Source organism: Heloderma suspectum, chromosome 8 (assembly GCF_057233095.1).
Source record: "Heloderma suspectum isolate Gila_16-S chromosome 8, 16-S_ref, whole genome shotgun sequence".
Lineage (NCBI taxonomy): Eukaryota > Metazoa > Chordata > Lepidosauria > Squamata > Helodermatidae > Heloderma > Heloderma suspectum.
In genome coordinates this window covers 42,465,067-42,482,786 of record NC_139465.1, presented here as the reverse complement: position 1 = coordinate 42,482,786, position 17,720 = coordinate 42,465,067, and the positions used below count along the sequence as shown (strand labels likewise).

At 49.7% G+C, this 17,720-nt stretch overlaps 1 protein-coding gene across 10 annotated transcripts in view; it reads left to right on the top strand.

Annotated features, from left to right (window-relative positions):
• The window catches only part of ADGRG1 (adhesion G protein-coupled receptor G1), a 75,424-nt gene extending 57,912 nt beyond the window's left edge, over nt 1-17,512 (top strand). For 9 of the 10 annotated variants that reach the window (XM_084812162.1, XM_084812158.1, XM_084812160.1 and 6 more), the window contains 8 exons: nt 3,551-3,673; nt 5,096-5,141; nt 6,996-7,099; nt 7,190-7,308; nt 9,168-9,436; nt 12,224-12,332; nt 13,778-14,046; nt 16,426-17,056. In XM_084812162.1, the coding sequence (XP_084668288.1) occupies nt 3,551-3,673; nt 5,096-5,141; nt 6,996-7,099; nt 7,190-7,308; nt 9,168-9,436; nt 12,224-12,332; nt 13,778-14,046; nt 16,426-16,538 (1,152 nt within the window). In that variant the 3' untranslated portion in view covers nt 16,539-17,056. Of the gene's footprint in view, nt 1-3,550; nt 3,674-5,095; nt 5,142-6,995; nt 7,100-7,189; nt 7,309-9,167; nt 9,437-12,223; nt 12,333-13,777; nt 14,047-16,425 lie in introns of all 10 variants that reach the window. The other variant, XM_084812157.1, reaches the window with a different exon arrangement.
• Nucleotides 17,513-17,720: the final 208 nt, after the last annotated feature.

Below are 17,720 nucleotides of genomic sequence, written 5' to 3'. Positions count from 1 at the left end.
GCATTTCCCCCAGTTATGTCAGTGATGCTCATCTGCCTTCCTACTTAGAAGACAAAGAGACCTCTGCCACCTTCAGACCTCATTTATTTAGTGCAAAAGTGCGGGCGAGCATCCAGGACAGCCCCAGAGATGGAGAGACGCGTCTCAGGATGCTAGAACAAATTTTATTTGTAAGAAGCCCAGATAAAGTCTTTGCTCTAGCATCTTGAGACGTTTCTCTCCACCTTTGGGTCTAATGTAAATGGGCCCCAAAGCCACGTCATTTACATTTACAAAGCCATGTAAATGTAGAGAGCCAGTGTAGTGTAGTGATGAGAGTGACGGACTGGGAACCAGGAGATCCAGGTTCTAGTCCCCACTTGGCCATGGAAGCTCACTGGGTGACTTTGGGCCAGTCACAGACTCTCAGCCCAACCTACCTCACACGGTTGTTGTTGCGAGGATAAAACAGAGAGGAGGATAATGTAAGCCGCCTTGGGTTCCTTGCAAGAGGAAAAAAGGCGGGATATAAATGCAATAAATAAATATAAATAAAATAATTTATTTAGTACCAGATGCTCCAAAGAACAGCATCTTCCTAAGATGGCATATGTGGCATCTTCCGTAGGAAACTGGCCATCTCTCCATTTGAATAATAGCTGAGGCAAGGCTGAGCAACCAATCTGCCCCTCCTGGTCTTCCAGTCAGCCCTCTGGGGGTCCCTAGGCAAAAGGGGTGGGTCCCCAAATCCCAGTGTATTTTAACTTAAAGCTCTCACTGCCAGTACCTCAGCCTTAGGAGAGCCATTTCAACTTTTTAGGGGGGAAACAGCACCAGTTCTGGGAAACCACCGATGATAGGTCGTCGGGGGAAAGGAGGTGGAGCTAGAGGAAGGGGGTGTGGCCAGGTGTGGAACCCCAGAAGACTGAAATTTGGCCAGGAGGCCGCTGGTTCTGCAGCCCTGGTGTAAGCGCTTCAAGGCACAAAGAGAAGATGAGGGGCCGCTCCTTCCACCACCCTTCCACTGGCTCCTGGCCCATCCCCTTTCCTTGCATGCCATGGCCAGCAGGGCCTTTCTCTTTGCCCCAGGGCAGATGGAAAAGGAGAGTGCAGAAAGGGCCCTGAGGAGGAATGGGGCTGAGCGGTGCATGCGACTCCTTTCTCTCTTCCTGCCCTGGAGTGCTGGAAGACCCAGGTTCCATCCCCGACTGTTTCCCTTGCACCCAGGGGAATGCGACGGGTTGAAATCTGGAGTGCAGGAAGCCCCTTCCAGAGGGGGCCAGGTTTGTCCTGCCACTGAAGCATTCCTTGAACTGAAAACTGAGCAAGGGACCACCTGCCTGCCTGCTTCGAGTCACCGTCTGCTTCAGGGCATAAACTGAAACGTCTTCCAAGCCAGGGATAAATTCCACAGTCGCAGAAAGTTCAGATGCATTTCAGCATGCTCAGGTCTTGACATGAAGTTCCCAGGTTTTGCTTCTGCCAGAAGAAAGAGGCTCAAATTGCAGGGTGTGTTTTTGCTTTTGAGGCTTGGGGCCGGATGGCGTCATGTTCTTTTAATGGGTGTTAGGGCAGGGGTGCCAGAAGGCAAACCTCCTGGTGTTTTGGGCTTCAGCTCCCCAAAGTCCCTAGCAGCATGGCTACTGGCCAAGGGTGCTGGGAGTTGTAGTGCAAAACATCTGGGGATCTACCCATGTAGGATCCACCCGTGTTAGGGGACCTGTGTGGAGACAGCCCGGACCAGATCAAGTCTGCTTGGAGGGAAGCACTGGCAGGACAGGTCCAATAAAGCGAGGCATTATGTTATCCCCATTACAAAAGTGCACTTTGGACAGCTGCTGAAGCAGCAAAGAGGCTGGAGTCCAGGCACACGACTGGTCTTTGCAAGGTCCTCTCACACCAAAGGCTTCTGCCTAGACTAGAGTAGCAAGCTTCGTGGGAAGCAAAGAGCCCTTGCAGAATAACTGTATTTGGATGGGAAAGGACCCTATTTATATGGCAAAGGGGTGCCGCTCGACGTGGCTTTGGGGCTCATCTCCGGGGCCCCAATGTCTAGGGTGCTGCAGCTGACGATCTCTCTGCTCGGATGTTAAAATGGGCAAAGGGGGAAATGCACTGTAAAATCCATCCCCATGGCACCCACTGGTGGTTTTCCTGCTATCTCAGCAGCAGATGAGCTCAGCAGCCTTGGTGACCAGGTGCTGCCTGTTTTGCAAACGACACTGACAAGAAGTGGGAAAGGAACCTGCAGGCGACGTGATTGCGTAGGGCACTTCCCATTTCCCATCAGTGCTGTTTGCAGAACATGAGCTGGCCAACGGTGCTGCTGCTGTCAAGAGACTGCCCCCGGAGGTCAGCGTGGCCGTCAGGCAAGCAGGAAGGCAGGCAGGCAGGCAGGCAGGCAAGCAAGCAGAACAGGATCCTGGGGACAGAGAATGGTGGCAGCACTGGGAAGAGGAACTGTGGTGGCAGCGGGAATGGGGAGAGCGGCCAGAGTGGTGTGGGTACTCCTGCAGGGCACCTTGCCCAGGGCCCTCTCAAACCTGGCCCCGTACTGTGGGAACGGACCAATTGGAGGGAGAAAAGGGCTGGGGAGAAAACCAGAAGGCTCTGAGGGTGCCGGATGTATGCCAGGGTGGCTCTTCAGACAGGTGATATCAGACTTGAAGCTAGCAATGTCCATCACTGGGAAATCCGTTTCTTCTTAGACAATGGAGTTCTGCAGCATGCCCAACTCAGCTTGCATTTGTGGGCCAAGCCACATTTTTCCCCCTGAAATCTGGAAACTTTTTGGGTTTTCTTAATTTGCCCAAATAGAGATTTGCACAAATTGCACCTGCAATTTGTGTAACTTGCACAAATTTTGGCCGCACTTTGCGTAATTTGTGCAAATCGCAGCTGCAATTTGTGCAAATCTCTATTTGTGCAAATTTTTAAAAATACAGAAAATCCATGAACTGGCCCAACTCGATGCAGACTCTGTAGCAGGAAATGGACTGAAGTCTGGGAGGGGGCCAAACCAAAGGAAACTTGTCGAGCTCCACCCCCCAAATGGATTCTTCTGACACCCTTCTGAGAAGGGTGTGTGTGTAACCGGCAGTATTGGGTTGTAGCCTGTTACTCCAACAAAAGCCTGGCTGTGTTTGCTTCAAAAACTGAGCTGGAATTATAGGGCAAGAGGTGACCCCAAACGTCATTTTGGCCATCCCCCATATGTGGAGATAGGAATCTTTATTCTCAAATTTCCCTTGAAGATTCATCCACATCCCTGGGTCAGGGCTTGCCACAAACAGAAACAACCACATTAAAGGTTCCCTGCTGGCTGAAGGAACTGACAAAACAGAGTTACGAGCGAGCAAGCCAAGCTGGATGCTATGGGAGACCAAACTACCCACCCAAACTAGCCCAAATGTGAAGCAGAAATGTAAATCTGTGAAAAATGTACATGGAGCACAGTGATATGCAATGTATAGATGTATAAATGCTAAGGGATATTTATTATATAAAATTGACTGCAAAAGAATTGTGGGGTTTCCTTGGTCTCAAGTGGTCCCACCTTCCCTTCCTGCAGGACCAAAATTCTAACCAGATCCTTGGTGGAAAGGTGATCGGAATCTCTGTGGGGAACCGTGCAGTCCGTGACCTGCCCAACGACCAGCGTGTGGCCATTACTTTCCAGCACAACCATTTCCCAGTAGGTCTAAAACCTTTGTTCCATTCAGATGACCGTGGAATCGGTTGTGGCCAAGTTCTCCTTAAAGCAGGAATGTTTCTTTGTATGAACTAATCATTCTGACCAGGCTTGTTTGGGGAATCAAGTACAGATATCTGAGAAACTTTTTCCAGTTGCTTTTTTTCACACAAGAAAAATCAACACTAGGTGCCATTTCCCTGTAATTATGATGTGGTCGCTTGTTCCTATAAATCAGGGGTGGGGAACTGCTGGCCCGCAGACCAAATCCACCCCTCCTGGCCGTGCTTCTTTCCCCCAATTGTTTGGTGGAGCTGTAAGCTAAAATATGCTGGTGTTTTGGGTATTTCACCCAGCCCCCTTCACCTTTGTCTCAGCCCCTTTTTGCCTTTGGCCCTGCCCACCAGTGGAATGCGGCCCCCAAGAGCTTCTCCAAAATTGAATCCGACGCTCAAGCTAAAAGCGGTTCCCCACTCCTACTATAAATAAACCCCTGCTTTGTGAAGAGTGATAATACCGGGAAGATGCATTATTTTCAATAGAAGAAAATAAGTGGGACCTGTAAGAAAATGTTGCAATGTGGAGGACTCATGTTCAGGATGCCAGCCATGTGCTTTTCAGGGTACTCCATTACGTTCTGCCTCTCCCCCCACAGTTTTCCACTCTCTCCCCCACAGCATTCCATGCTCACTGAGCATGCTCAGCACTCATTGGGCTGTTTTCTGGGTCTCCCCGCCCCTAAATTTAGGTTTTTTTCCCCTAGCTTTCTTTTGTACTTCTGCACACTTTGGGATTCTTCAGAACCGTCTAATACCTCCCTCTTGGGTCTGCATGGTGGTGTTTTGGCCACGTAAGGATCCACACCCTGAGAATTGAGTTCGCTATTAGTATACAGGAGGTGTGGGCAATTTTGGTGGGCCTGGGTGGGGGTCGGTTTTTCACCACAACCGTTAAAAGTAGTGATTTTGCCACCAAAAAGGGTCTCTTTAAAATAAGGTGTGTAGGGAGCGGATGGCTTGTTTTTAAGCAAAATCGCATTTCTGGCAGGCTTCCAGGAGCACAATTTTGCTTGAAAACAAGGCATGCACTGTCTGCTTTCCTTGTGTTCAATTAAAATAGCTGCTGTTTTCCCACCACTGCCAAATTTCGGTGCCAACCCGCTGGTTTTTTGTTTTGTTTTTGCCGCTGCAGCACCACCAAATTGCACAGTGGCAGCGGGATAGTGAGGGCTGCAAAAAGGGCAGGGGGCATATACCCCATGGGCCATGTGTTGCCCACCCCGGTTTCACAGTATGGATGCATATTTAGGAGAATAAGTAACGAAGGAAAAACTACAGGGACATCTCATGTCATGATGACCTTTCCCTGTTGTTGTTTTGAAAGATCACATCCATTGAATTCACCCTTGGATTTTTGTTCTTTCAGAGGAATGTGACCCCTCAGTGTGTGTTCTGGGATATGGACTCTGAAGGTAAGTACTTAAAGTAGCTGGGGTGTGAAGGTGCAGGCTTGGAAGGGAGCCCATGGCCCCTCTTTCTGTGTTCTCTGCACTGTTTGCTTATTGATAGTATGCAAAACCGGCTATAGAATGCAGATCAAATACCCCTACCCCTACCCCACCCCCACCCCATGGCCAAGAATGGGACTGACTGTATGGACTTCCAGATTTCTGATAGCTGAACCCAGCCCAGCCTGCCTGCCTGCCCGCCCGCCCGCCCGCCTTCCTCCCTCCCTCCCTCCCTCCCCTCCCATTCCTTCCTTCCTTAACTTTCTTTCCTTCTTCCTTTCAAAATTGGAGGTCCATTTTTACCCCGGAGAGGCTTACCTTTCCAGTGTGTAAGGGATACCCCAGTGCCACCCACCCCTCTCTGTTTCTGCATTTCCGGCACAGTTCTGGTCGTGCCTCCTGACTGGAAAGAGGCAAACCCAGAGCAGCAAGATGGGCAGAAATACAGCGGGCAGCCTCCTCTGTGGGCAGGTAATTCTGCTGCACCAGAACTCTCCAGTCGCACCCAGACCTGAGACAGGGTGGAATTATTTGTCTGTAGCAGAGGCTGATTGGAAGGATACCAGGCTAGTGCAGGGATTCATGCAGAGATCCCACGGGCAGCCAGCCTCCTCTTTAATACACTTTAATGAATTTCTCATGGCACATTTGACAGATCTCTGCTAAATGTGCCATGGGAATTACTGACCGCAACATCCAGTGGCTCCACTCCTCTTCAGGCCCCGCTTTTCCGGACTGCTTGTAAGGGTGGCTGGTGTGCTGGGGGCCCAGGGCCCTGGGGAGAAACTGGGCTGCTGGATGCTTCAGCTGCACAAGTGTCAGGGCAGCTGCGGTGCCGTTTCCTGGCTGGTCCCACAAAATGCAAGATACGGAGCAGGGGCACCATCGCACTTGTGCACGATTGTCCGTTGCCAAGAAATCAGTTTCGTTTTTGGCTTGATGGAGCCACACTCTAAGAACTGAGTTCACTATTAGTATACAGAAGGGGTGTGTGGGGGTGTCAGTTGGCGGGCCTGGGGGGCGTGCCCAACTTGGCTCACATTTGCAGGCTAAGCCGTAGGTTTCTCTAAACTCTGGGAATTTCCCCCACATATTTTATTTATGCAAATACAGATTTGCAGAAATTGCTGCTGAAATTTGTGCAAATTGTGGTCGAAATTTGTGCAAATTACACACATTGTAGCTGAAATTTGTGCAAATCTCTATTTGCACAAATTTTAAAAATACGGAAAATCCACAAACTGGCCCGACTTGATGCAGATTGAGTTGGGCCAGTTGGCGGGAAATGGACTGAAGTCTGGGGGGCTGAACCGGGAGAAGCTCATCGAGCTCTGTCCCCCAAACAGATTCCTCCGACATCCCTAATCTTGTGAGAGCTCTGGCACTCATTTGGATCATCGGAAGCTGCCTTATACTGAGTCAGACGCTTGGTCCATATAGCCCAGTACTGCCAACACTGACTGGCAGCAGCGGCTCTCCAGGGGTTCAGGCAGGAGTTTTCCTACCTGGCAATGCTGGGATTGAACCTGGGACCTTCCACATGCAAAGCTCTGCCAGTGAGCTATGGCCCATCCCAAAGTGGATGACAGTGGTATAGGACATAGGCCCGTCCATGGCCCCTCCTACGTGGTCTCCAGCTTTCCTTCCTTTCCGTAGCAGCGTGGGATGTAGCCCCAGGCTTTGGGCTCCAGTTAATTTGAACTGGCTCTGAAAATGCCCCTCCTCGCCATCCCAACATTAGCAGAACCAACAGCCCCCACCACATTGTACTTGCCAAAAGACCCCAGTCTCTAATGAGGACTCTCCGTTTCACCCTAGCTGGCCGCTCTGGCAAGTGGAATGACTCAGGCTGCGAAGTGCTCCGTGGAGAAAGCCACATGACCTGCCTCTGCAACCATCTCACCTTCTTTGCAGTGCTGATGGTAAGTGCTCCCTGCTGAGCTGCCGAAAGATCTCCCTGTCCTTCTCCTGCCCTTCGCTGGTTCTCTCAGTCTGTTCCCTTCCCCCGTCAGGTGTCCTCACCAGATGTCGACCGCATCCACCATGAATACCTGACCGTTGTCACTTACGTTGGTTGCATCATTTCAGCGCTGGCTTCGTTCCTCACCATCTTCTTCTTCCTCTGCTCCAGGTAGCGTCGGCGTTCCTGCTGTGAATCAGAAATGGGGCAGAGTTTTTTGGGGGGTGGGGGTCTTTGGGAGGGCAGCCCAGAAGGAGGAAGCAAACCGAGGAATTCCTGGACGCCAGTGATGAAGATCTACAGGGGATTATGTGCTAGGCAGGAGTGGGGATGGGATGTTAGCAAAATCGGCAGTGGGGGAAGAGGGCAGAGCTGTGGGGAAGGAGACATGTTAAGAGTAGCCTTCCCCCACCTGGTGCCATCCAGATTTATGGAATGGCAACCCCCATATAGGGATATTGTGGGCATCTGGTTGGGGCTCGAGGCTCGGCAATGTGTAGACCATTTATGCCTATAATTTTGCGTGAATGGGCCTACTGAGAGCCAGTGCGGTGTAGTGATGAGAGTGTTGGACTGGGAGCTGGGTTCTAGTCCCCACTCGGCCATGGAAGCTCACTGGGTAACTTTGGGCCTGTCATAAACTCTCAGCCCAGCCTACCTCACAGGGCTGTTGTTGTGAGGATAAAATGGAGAAGAGGAGGATAATGTAAGCTGCCTTGGGTTCCTTGCAAGAGGAAAAGGGGCAGGATATAAATGCAATAAATAAATATAAATTTTTAAGGCCACCATTTGCACAAAATGGCCCCTTAGATAAAAGGATGAGCCACAATTTTCTGCAAAATGGTGGCTCAGTGGAGCAGTGGGACACCGTGTGCAACTCACTGGGTGCCCGCAGACTGCCTGGTGAGTCGCCACATGCAGTGAACAGGGTCGGGCGGCTGGCAGGGGTCTGGCAAGTGGCGTGGGCAGGGGTGAGTTCAGCCATCCCATCTCCCATAATTCCCAGCCAGCATGGTCAGTGTTCAGGGCCACAGGCAAAGGGGATGGGTGAAAGTACCAAAAATACCAGCATACTTTGGCGTAACGCTCATAGTATTAACAACTAAGCCTTAGGAGAGGCATTTCAACTTTTTAGAATGGGGGAAAAAATCGCATGAATGCTGCAAAACTAGCAAACCCTCGGCGGTCTAGGGGAAAGGGGGTGGGGTAGGGGAAGGGGGCATGGCCCTCTAGGGACACCCGGGGGCCCACCCAGGGCTCCAGGTGGGCCAGATTTGGCCCAGGGGCCTCAGGTTCTGCAAACCTGCTTTAATTGCTAAGGAGTATGGCAAGAGATATCAGAACATTTCTTGACGCTGCTAGAATCTGGCTGTAGCTGTCCAGTTCCCATGCAGGAATAGGAAAGAAATACCATCAATGGCTACTAGTCCTGATGGCTCTATGCTACCTCCAGTAATCACAGGCAGGATGCCTATGTACACCAGTTGCTGGGGAACATGGGCGGGAGGTTGCTGTTGCACTCGTGCCCTGCTTGTGGGATTCCCGAGGACAGCTGGCTGGCCACTGTGTGAACAGAAAGCTGGACTAGATGGACCCTTGGTCTGAGCCTGCAGGGCTCTTCTTGTGTTCCTATGTTCTTATGAAAATGTTTTCTGTATGCGTGTGTATGTATGTTGTATGTACACTGCTCATAATTAAAGTATGGAATTCACTACAACAACAAGTAGTGATGTCCACCAGTTTGGATGGCTTTAAAAGGGGGTTAGACAAATTCCTGGAGGAGGAGGCTGTCAATGGCTACTAGTCCTGATGGCTATGTTGTACCGCCAGTACCAGAGGCAGTGAGCCTAAGTACACCAGTTGCTGGGGAACATGGGCAGGAGGGTGCTGTTGTGCTCGTGTCCTGCTTGTGGGTTCTCGGTCGACATCTGACTGGCCACTGTGTGCACAGACTGCTGGACTAGAGGGACCCTTGGTCTGGCCTAGCAGGGCTCTCCTTATGTTCTTCTCATGTTCTCCATCCTCCCCAGGAAGAAGCAGAGAGACCGGATTGTCTACGTCCACATGAACCTCCTCTGGGCCATCTTCCTCCTTGACATGAGCTTCCTCATCGCCGTGCCCCTGGCCCCCAGTGGCGGGAACGCATCTTGCAAAGCTGGTGCCATGTTCCTGCACTTTGGCGTGCTTGCCTGCCTGACCTGGATGGCCCTCGAGGGCTACAGCCTCTACCTGCTTGTGATCGAGGTCTTCCATTCCTACGTCAAGAACTTCCTCCTCAAGCTCTGCCTTGTGGGCTGGGGTGAGTAGAACAGGAGGGTGGGAATGGAGCAGATCTCTAGCAGGCTAGGCTACCGGAAGCCAGGGCCCCGGGTCCTTGGAAAACTGGGCCAAGAGAGAAAAGGGCACATTTTATTTATTATTTATTATTTATTAATTAAATTTCTTAATCGCCCATCTGACCGGTCACCCGGCCACTCTGGGCAATGTACAAGGTACAATTTAAAACAGTAAAATTATACATTAAAACATTATTTTAAATACCCTAACCCACCCCAAATGCCTGCCTGAATAACCAAGTTTTCAGTGCATGGCGGAAGCTCATTAAAGAGAGGGCATGGTGGAGTTCCCTAGGGAGGGAGTTCCACAGAGTGGGGGCCACCACAGAGAAGGCCCTCTCCTTCGTCCCCACCAGTCTAGCTGTCCTGGCTGATGGGACAGAGAGAAGACCATCCGAGGCTGATCTTGTTAAGCGGCCTGTCTGGTTGCTGGAGGCGCTCCTTGAGATAGCTGGGTCGGAACTGCATAGGGTTTTAAAGGTCAAAAACAACACCTTGAATTTGGCCCAGAAAACAACTGGTAACCAGTGCAACTTAGGGATGGCGGAGAATGCCTCCACAGACTCCAATGAGGCCGGATTCTAAAGAATCCAGCCACCCGGAGTTCGTGGCAGAACGGACCACTCACCTCTGCCACTCCACAAAGTTCACGCCGGCTGGATCGTACCTGCTGTCGGCCAGGTCCAGGTCCGTCCGCGCGCTCCGCTGCTGTCAGCTGCCGGTCTGTGGATGCAAATCACATCCGGCGTAGCGAACGCCATTTGCGTCCCTGCTCTTTGCCATGATAGGCTACGTAAAGATTTACATAGCCTATCAGGGCAAAGAGCAGGGACGCAAATGGAGCCCGCTACGCCGGACAACATTTTGTCCGCAGACAGGCAGTGGATGGTGGTCTGGCAGCAGACAGACCCAGATGGCACCTCCACGGACTTGCCTCGGAGCGGAGCAGGCCGGGGAGGATTCTGGGGGGAGGAACAGATTGCCTCCCCCCTGCCACCGGACCCCCCAGCGGACTTGGGTGAGTGGGGTTCGTACACCCCTAGTGCAACTCCTTCAGCACCGGAGTGATATGAATGCACCGGCGGCTGCCTTTAATCAGGCGAGCTGCCCTGTTCTGCACCAGCTGTAGCTTCCGAACCGTCTTCAAGGGTAACTCCACGTAGAGTACACTGCAGTAGTCTAGATGAGAGGAGACTAGGGCATGTACTACCGATGGGAGCAGTCGCTATATCAGATGGAGTTGGTACAACGCTGTCTGGCTCACGGCTGACACCTAAGCCTCCATGGACAGCTGGGAGTCTAAAATGACCCCCAGGCTGCGGACCTGGTCTTTCAAGGGTGGCTTTACCCAATTCAACACCAGGTCAGCATCCCCGAACCTACTCTTGTCTCCCACCAGTACCTCAGTTTTGTCAGGGTTCAGCTTCAGCTTATTCCTCCCCATCCAGCCACTCACCGTCTCCAGGCATTTGGACAGGGATTCCACGGCCAACCCTGGTGAAGATTTGAACGAGAGGTAGAGCTGCATGTCATCTGCATATGATAGCCCCCAGCGGCTTGACATAGATGTTAAATAGCATCGGGGAGAGGATGGAACCCTGTGGCACTCCACACGTGAGCGGCCACGGGTCCGACACCCCCTCTCCCAGTGCTACCCTCTGGTACCTGCTGGAGAGGAAGGACCGGAACCACCATAATGCAGTGTCTCCAATGCCCATCCTCTCCAGGCGGTCCAGGAGGATACCATGGTCAACGATATCAAGAGCCGCTGAGAGATTGAGGAGAACAAGGAAGGAGCATTCACCTCTATCCAAAGCCCTCCTCATATCATCCACCAAAGCGACCAAGGCCGTTTCTGTCCCATGCCCAGGCCTGAAGCCCTATTGAAATGGAGTCCACATGGGGTCCTATCCAATGATAGACCTCCTTAGAGTGAATGGGACTTAAGTTAGACTAACACTGGATACAACCCACTGAGAAGAGATACATCCGGTGCAGGGTAGTGGTCAAGTGTGTGAACAGATGGCTGCAAAGCCGCCCATTCAAATCTTGCTTCGGCCATGAACTCAGAAGCTGGCCATAGGCAAGCTGCTCTCTCTGAGCCTCAGGACCGGTCTACAGATGCAGCAGAATTTGGAGGCAGAATGGACCACACCACTTCAGGCTGTAGGAGGGGGTTACCATTTTTGAAAGCTTCCTTTTGTCCTTTTTTAAAACACACATGCACAAATAAGTCATTTGTCCTTACTTAAACCAGAAGAAATAGAGTTGTATCTTGTGATGAATTCTAGAGATTGAACTCTATTTCCTGTGGTTTGAATAAGGATGGAGGGGTTCTTTTTAACCACAGTACATATATTAAGTGGCTTATCACTGCAGTGATGTCTGTGTTGTCACCCAAGTATGTTTCAGGAATGGCAACTGAACTATTAAGGTGATTATCGTGGTCTGTAGCTCTTACATTTCAATTACCTCTGAGTACACAGATTACATTTCTGTCTCCCTACCCCACCCCAGCATGTGTGTACACATATGCCAATTTGAGGTTAACATTTCATGCAACTGATGAAAGCTTCTGCTAGAATGAATTTGTCAGTCTTTGAGGTGCCACAAGACTCTTCATGGTTTCGGTGGGAAAGTAATTAATGCATTCTTAAAAATAAAATAAATGTGCGTGAGAAGGAAGGTCTCCATGGACCGCAACTCGACGTGGGGTACAAACATTCACTTGGGTTGTTCTCTCCCTGCAGGCGTTCCTGTATTCATCGTCTCCCTGATCTTCGTGATTGATCAGTCGCACTATGGACCCTCCTCCTTCAAAGTCTACGACTCCCCGGAGAGGTACACCAATGCAACCATGTAAGTCCTTGGGGATGAGGGAGGCAGGACAACCACAACTCATACAGCCACGCCGAGTCAGACAGCTGCGTGCGCCACTGAGCCAGGGGAGGCTGGTGGCTCCGAGATCAGTGGGGTGGTGAATCCGCTCCAGGCTTCAGTTGGAACCAGGCAGAAATCTAAAGGAGCTATCCAAGGCAGCTCCAATGTCAGTGGGGTGGTGAATCCACTCCGGGTTTCATTCAGGACCAGTCAGACCTCTAAAGGAGCTATCCAAGCTGCACCTTGGATAGCTCCTGTAGAGTTCTGACTGAAACCTGGAGCGGATTCACTGCCCTAGTGACATTGGCGCCACCAGCCTCCACTGCATTTAGCCGTAGACCAGGGGTGTCTCTGTACATCTCTGAAATGGAATGCAGCCTCAGGCTGAAAGAGGTTCTGCACACCTGGGGTAACGTCAGAGGAAGGTGTGTGGCTGTCCGAGGATCCGTGGAGTGCTGGATTTGGCCCCTGGTCCTGTGGTTCTGCACCCCTTCCTTAGAAGTTACTGCTGCGACTGCTCCAAACGTTGCTCTCTGCAGGTGCCACATAAGCAGCTGGGGCAGGTAGCACCAGATGTCATTAGCATGTTGCTGCTGTGCTTTAGAGGTCCCACAATGGATGGAAAAGTCCAGAGACGTGCAGATTTTGTGAAATCTCTTCCATCTGTGTTTCGCCGATTGTCAGGCGTGTTACAGTCTGTCGTCCGCTCATTGATGAAACCGGATTTTTTTTAGGGATGTAGAAGTGTTTCGTTCCTGATTGCAAATGCCCATTTACACTGATGTGCTCTACTGCACATTTGTGCAAATCTTGCGCAAAAGCAAATTACCAGTCCACAAGTCCATGGAATTCGCGGGACCCAGAAAATGCCGGTCTGCTGCAGAATCTTCAGGTCGGATTAATAAAAGTCCAAACTCATTTGAATCCATTGCTGATTTCTCCAACATCTCTACCCAGTCTCTGCTCTGTGTGTGTGCGCGCATGCGCGCATCCGTTTTGTCCATAATCCACATAGATATTCTCAGAGAGCTACACTCGCTCCCCAGAAGATTGCCAGCCTGTCATATCATTCCACAACTGTTACTGTCCAAAAAATGTTAGCAGCCTGCCTCAATGCTTGCTTGAAGACATCTGTTTTAAAAGAACCAACATTTTAACTTCCAAGCTTGGTTGCTTGGGTATGATTTTTACTCATTATGGGCGACCAGGACATTTCCAAGCTTGAAAATATATTTAATCGGCCTAAACTGCATTTGCATTCTAGTTTCTTCATTTTTTTTAGAGTGTGTCAGTGCAGCATCTAAGAATGCTGCATAGTTTACCTGGGAAGAAGGATCTCCAGGGAGAAAAGGTGCATAGATCATGCTTTGGAGACTCCTCCATCCAGTACCACGGGCCTCAAATCTCTGCCTTTTCTTTTCCAGTTGCTGGATCACAAAAAAAGAGATCAACAGCTTCCTGAACTTGGGTTTTTTAAGCCTGGTGCTCTTCTTCAACACCATCATGCTGGCCGCTATGGTGCGAGAGATCCTCAAATTGAAACATCAGGAGCAGCACTGGCAATATGCCGTGATGCTTCTGGGGCTGAGTTGTGTCCTGGGGATCCCTTGGGGGCTGATCTTTTTCTCGTTCACCTCTGGAACCTTCAAGCTGGTGGCGGTCTACCTTTTCACCATCATCAACTCCCTCCAAGGTCAGTGGGTGTGGCTGGTTCCCTCCCCCAATACTTCAAGTAGCAAGGTGGGGAAAAACATGTGCAGAGTGAGTGACTGCAAGTTGGTGTCAACCATCCTTCCCCACCATGGCGCCTGCACGATGTATTGGGCTACAGCTCCCATCACCCTCAGCCAGGATGGCCTTTGGCCAGTGTTTCCCTGGGAACTCTGGTTAATATACTTTTGTGACAAATTCCAGAAGATTAGCTGTGTTAGTTTTAGGATCCTTGTAACACCTTAGACTGGCAGAGTTCTTGCGGCGAAAGCCCACAAAAACTCATACCTCCATACATCTGTTAGCCCTTAAGGCAACATCATGTCTGCGGGGGCCAATGTGCCACTGGAGACCTTACTTGGTGCCCATCAAGATGCCCTGTCCCTCCCACTTTTCTTTTTTTAATTAATTTTTTAAAAATCTTCTTACTGGTAGCTGGGATTGCTGCCAAATAGGTTTCTGTGGGTGCTGAAAATGGGGTTCAGAGGAGTTATTTAGTGTTTTGGGGCCCAGACCCACCTCTGCTTTGTACTCATTGTTGCCCTTTGCCACACCTCGCACGGCAGCCATTTTGTGGTGGTGCCCCACAACAGTTTCTCAAATTGCTAAATGTGCCCAAGGCCCAAAAAGGTTGCTTAACCTCGCCTTAAGGCACTACATGGCTCACTTTCAGAGTCCACTGAGGATGCTGAGAGGGAGATGCCCCATTGGTGATCTCTAACATCCTCACTGTTCTTGTGGAGGAGCCATGACAATTTTATTTGTTTATGAGGAGAAATGTGCACAAAATGCCTCTAAATTTTCGTGCAAACTTTTGAAAACCAAATTCTCAACCTTTGGGACAAATCTAGCTTAAGACTTGAGAAATTTTCAAAGTTGGAGAAGAGCTGAATTTAAGATTGGGAAAATGAGAAACTGAGAGAATCCGAAATTCACAGATTCATCCATCCCTAGATAGGGATGCTGGAGAAATCCTCACCGGATTAAATGGACATCGGATTCCTAAGAATCCCACCTGCAGAATCCGCAGCTCTCCCTGCCGGTGAATGGCTTGCAGATTTCAGCTTTATTTTTTCTCTTAAAATGGCGAGATGCGCAAATTCCAGTCACAGGTTGCATAGCTTAGGCAAATTATGGCCGTAATTAACGCAATTTGCCCAAATTGAGGCTATAAAGTGCTTAGTTAGGTGTAAATTGCATCCCTGGACTCACACTCTTCCCATTTCCAGCTCACCTGGTGTTTTCTTATGAGCTACCTTGAACAGGAAGCTGTGTGAGGAAATGCGGTTATTTAGAAATAATGGAAAGGCTGCCATACTACATAGGACGCTGCCTTATATAGACGCAATGCGATCCACTGGTCTATTTAGCTTAATATTGTCTTTGCTGCCTGGCAGTGGCTCTCCAGGGTTTCAGATAGGAGTCTTTTCCAGCCCTACCTGGGGATGCCAGGGATTGAACCAGGGACCTTCTGCCTGCAAAGCAGGGGCTCTACCATGGAGCTATGGCGCAACACATCTGCTAGGAACACAGAAAGCTGCCTTATATTGTGTCAGACCCTTGGTCCATCTAGCTCAGTATTATCGACACTGACTGGCAGTAGCACTCCAGGGTTTCAGGCAGGTGTCTTGCCTGTTGGAAAGCCTGGTGTGACTTACAGCAGAGTTGCCCTACATAGAGAAAGCGTGGCAACACAGCATTTAGTGTTAGAGGTGATAAACACAGGCTAGAGCCAGTTTAAAAGACGTTCAGCTCAACTTACTTTATTAGTGCTTTTATGCACATTGTCAGAGGAGGCTATGTAACACTGTTTAGATACAAGCACCCCCTAAAGCTGGGTGTGTGAATGTGAGTGAGCGAAGGCATGAGATCTGGTTCCTTGATTCCTTTCTGGAGAAACCACATGGCGTTTGTTGCACAGGCAAGAGAGGAGGAGGAAGAAAGAAGAGGAAGGAGAGGGAGCAGAAAAAAGGAACTGATCAGACAACAAGGAGGATGAACAATACAAGCGGCTGTTGATGCAACTTGTTCTTTATCACCCCCTAGTGTCTGGAAGCATGCGGAGTAGTTCCTATTATCCAACATTTCCCATCCCTACCTGGGGATGCCAGGAGTAGAACTTGGGACATTCTGCATGCAAAGCAGATGCTCTGCCACCGAGCAATGTCCCTTCCCTGACTGTCGGCAAGATGGGAGGCGTGGCAGAGAACAAGTTCTGACACACTGCAGTTCGCGGCCCCTCCCCAATTCCTCTGCCCTCTCCAGTTGCTGCTTGTATTCTATTACTATATTATATTATATTATGTTATACTACATTATATTATATTATATATTATATTATGTTCCTCTCTCTTCTCTATAGGTTTCCTCATCTTCCTTTGGTACTTGGCGAAAGCCCTGCAGTCCCACAAGAGGGACTCCATGCAGTTCACGTCTAACAGCATACGGCTCCCATCCAGCAGTACCGCCATATGATCTGGCGGGGATGGCTTTGTGCTTGGCCGTCCAGCATTGGCTCCTTTTGGAACTCAATAGAAAATCGCTTCTGTGTATATGTACTCTTTCATGTATTGGGGAGGGAGAGAGGGGTGGAAAGATGGCAGGGTGTGCACATTTTCATCCTTGAAAAATATTTGCAAAGGCTCTTTTTCTAATGTAAATATTATTTTTTAACTATGGTGTAAAAAGTTTTATGAAAATACTTTGAAATTCAAAATGCACTAATTAAAAATCGGCCTTTCTAGGAACACCTTTCAAAGGCTGCAGGGGCTTTCTTGATTACAGCGAGATGAAGAATGTAAAGGGTTGCCTGAAGCACCAATTTGGGTAGTGCATTCCACAGCAGACCAGACCCACTGCCACCCTCTTGCTGGGTACGCCCCACCTAGAGCATGTTCTAGCAGTGTTCCAGCCATCTGTCCAGGCTTCCTATTTCCTTCTGGGCATAACACAAAGAACAATAAAGCAGTTCTCTTGTGAAGCAGAGAGTACTGAACAAAAACAACTATTCAATTCTATTTGGTAGGGTGCTGTGGGGACAGGGGGTGCGGAAGCAGTTAGGCATCAAACAGACACTAGGGGACACTAGCTTGCATGATTTTTCAGTACCACATTTGAGGTTATGTTCCCGACACCCTTCTCTTTCACTTTACCCAATTGCAAAATAATGTTTTAGGCTACCTTAAAGACTAACAGATCCCTGTCTCTGTCTTTAAAGTAGGATGTAACCTTTGTGCCAATTTGACACCTGTAATGGGAGAGATAGCTTTGCTCTCAGTGGAGTCCTAAGAATGTAGAATCAAACTTGCTAACAACTTCAAAGGGAGATTTCAGTGTGAAACAGTCGAAGTAGAGTATATATATTTATTTTGTTTTGGAGAAGGGTGACCTGCAGTTCAGCAGCAAAGTGTACAAACACTTGCGTCACAACAAATGTCAGTCTTTAAGGTGCCACAAGACTCTCTTTGTGTTTGGAACTGATGAACGCAGCTACCATCTAGACTTTGTCATAGTAATCCCATTTTTCTTGCTGGGAAGAAGAGCTGGGAGGCAGGTCTACAGGACAGGGAATGGGCTTTGGCACGTTATGAGCCTTAGAGGCAACTGGCCAACGGGGCCTTTTGCCGTGATAGGCTACGTAAATACTTACGTAGCCTA